At 41.1% G+C, this 2,208-nt stretch overlaps 1 protein-coding gene across 1 annotated transcript; it reads left to right on the top strand.

The window, feature by feature from the left end:
• Positions 1-898: 898 nt before the first annotated feature.
• On the top strand, positions 899-1,336 carry LOC110734092. The gene has a single exon (XM_021914151.1). It carries the CDS (start codon positions 899-901, stop codon positions 1,334-1,336), a length of 438 nt encoding a protein of 145 aa, XP_021769843.1.
• Positions 1,337-2,208: the final 872 nt, after the last annotated feature.

Raw genomic sequence — 2,208 nt, 5'->3', positions numbered from 1 at the left:
ATCATAACCAAAACTTTGGAAATCAAAATCAAGGTTATGGTAACCAAAATCAAGCTAGAGGTAATTGGAACAACCAAGGTAGGGGCAATTTTCAAAACAATTCACAAAGAGGCCCTTCACCCGGTTTTGTTCCAAAGACCCAAGCTCAAGGTGATAATTACTTTGCGACAATTTCATCATCTAGGTCCAATCTTCAAGAGATTTTTGAGAACCAAACTATGTTTCTTACTACATACATGGTGTAAGTGAAAAAAAGTTCAATGAGATGATGACCCAAAGCAAGATGCTTGAGACCCAAATCACCCAACTAGACAATGCTTTGAAAGAAAGTGCTAGCCCTTCTTCTCTACCTTCCCAAGTTCTTGACCCTAAGAAACCGGTCTATTCTATCACCACTAGGAGTGGTAAGGTCCTTGAAGAGAGTGTTTCTAAGAAGAGTCATGAAAATGAGAGGGTGAGTGATTCATTTAATGATGATGAGCATGATATCTCTAGCAAGAAGGGTAAGAGTTGTAATGAGAAAGCCAAGAAGAAAGAGAGTGTGCAAGATGAAGTGGTCAAACCCAAAATTCCTTACCCCCAAAAGTTCTTGAGGAACAAAAATGATGATCAATTTGGGAGATTTATTGATATGCTTAAGGAGGTTCATCTTTCTATTCCTTTCACCGATGCTTTGAAATAAACGCCAAACTATTCTAAGTTCCTTAAGGAAATCTTGAGTGGCAAAAGAGAGTGTAATGAGGTTGATTCGGTGAAGGTTGGGGAGTGTTGTAGTGCTCTTATCCACAATGACATACCAAAGAAGATGAAAGACCCAGGTAATTTTTTCTTCCCTTGCAATATCAGTGGTAAATTGTTCTAAAATGCTCTTTGTGATCTTGGTGCTAGTGTTAGCATCATGCCATACTCCGTCTTCAAGAAGCTTAAGCTAGGTGAGCTCCTCCCTACCAACATGACCCTTCGATTGGCCGACCGTTCCATTAAGTTCCCTAAGGGTAGAATTGAGGATGTTCCCCTCAAGATAGGTGACTTTACATTCCTCGTTGATTTCATTGTGCTTGAGATTGCGGAAGATGACAACATACCTATCATTTTAGGGAGATCATTCCTAGAAACTTTGGGTGCCTTGATAACTGTGAAAGGAGGCATTATAACTTTGTGTGTTGGTAATGATACAGCTAGTTTCAAACTCAAGCCCATGCATGAGTCTCTATCTTATGTGCAAGGAATTATGTGTATTAATTCGTTTCCCTTGAATGACATTGCTTGCACTTTTGCGTCGTCTACTAATGATGTTCTTGAAGGTTGTGATAATGCTCATATATATAAGTGTTGATAGCAAGTTGGTTAGTGAAGGCGAGAAAGAGACCTCAAGGCTTAATAATGTGATTGAGATGCCGGGATAGCTTGAACTAGCTTTGAATGATGACGAGAGTATTTTTTCAAGCATAGATGGTGTGGATTTCATAGCTCCAAGGAAGAAGGAATCAAGGAAGAGAAAGAGAAATCCCTAGAAAAATAAAGAAAAGTTGAAGTTCAACAAGTTTGATCTGGTTTTTGTGATGCAAGATAATGACTCTCATGATGTGATGGTTTCATGCAATTTGTATTCATTGATCAAGCATGAAGCATCGTTTCGGGTTGCTCAGTGGTTGTAGTTGAATGTGAGCTCAATGTGGCACGATCACGAGCCATATATCAAAGTTAGGTGCACTAAGGATAGCAAGAATAGGGGTTAAAAGATGAAGATAAGGGAAAAACAGGGGAGCGTGGGCGCGAGAAATCGCATCGCGGCCGCTCCAATAAAATGCCGAGAAGAAATCTGAGTGCTGATTAGGGGATTTTTCCCTACCAATCACCATCTGACAAGTGGACCATTCAGGCTCTGCCAAGTGTCCACTACATGGGCCAATAGAAGCCTGCCACGTGTCAGGAGTTGATCTGACCACCATGGACCAGTTGTGTCACGCCACGTGGCCTCCGTATGCCAAATAGGCCAAATGGCCACCTGGGCCCAATTTCCAAGGGAAGCCCAGTCAGCCCTAGGTTAACCGAAACCTAGTATTTGGCACGTTTCCTAAGGTTATAAATACTCTAATTAATCCTCATTAAGGGGATTAAGCAATTTAATTACTCTCACCTAGAGAACCTAAACACACTGATCACTCCTCCCCTAGAGGAACCAGATCTCCCAACCTTTACTTTTTC

This window comes from Chenopodium quinoa, unplaced genomic scaffold (genome assembly GCF_001683475.1).
Source record: "Chenopodium quinoa cultivar QQ74 unplaced genomic scaffold, ASM168347v1, whole genome shotgun sequence".
Lineage (NCBI taxonomy): Eukaryota > Viridiplantae > Streptophyta > Magnoliopsida > Caryophyllales > Amaranthaceae > Chenopodium > Chenopodium quinoa.
This window is presented reverse-complemented; position numbering and strand designations above follow the sequence as displayed.

Excerpts from the sequence above, each read along its gene's own strand:
- LOC110734092 (XM_021914151.1), top strand. The coding sequence starts at position 899 with ATGCCATACTCCGTCTTCAAGAAGCTTAAGCTAGGTGAGCTCCTCCCT.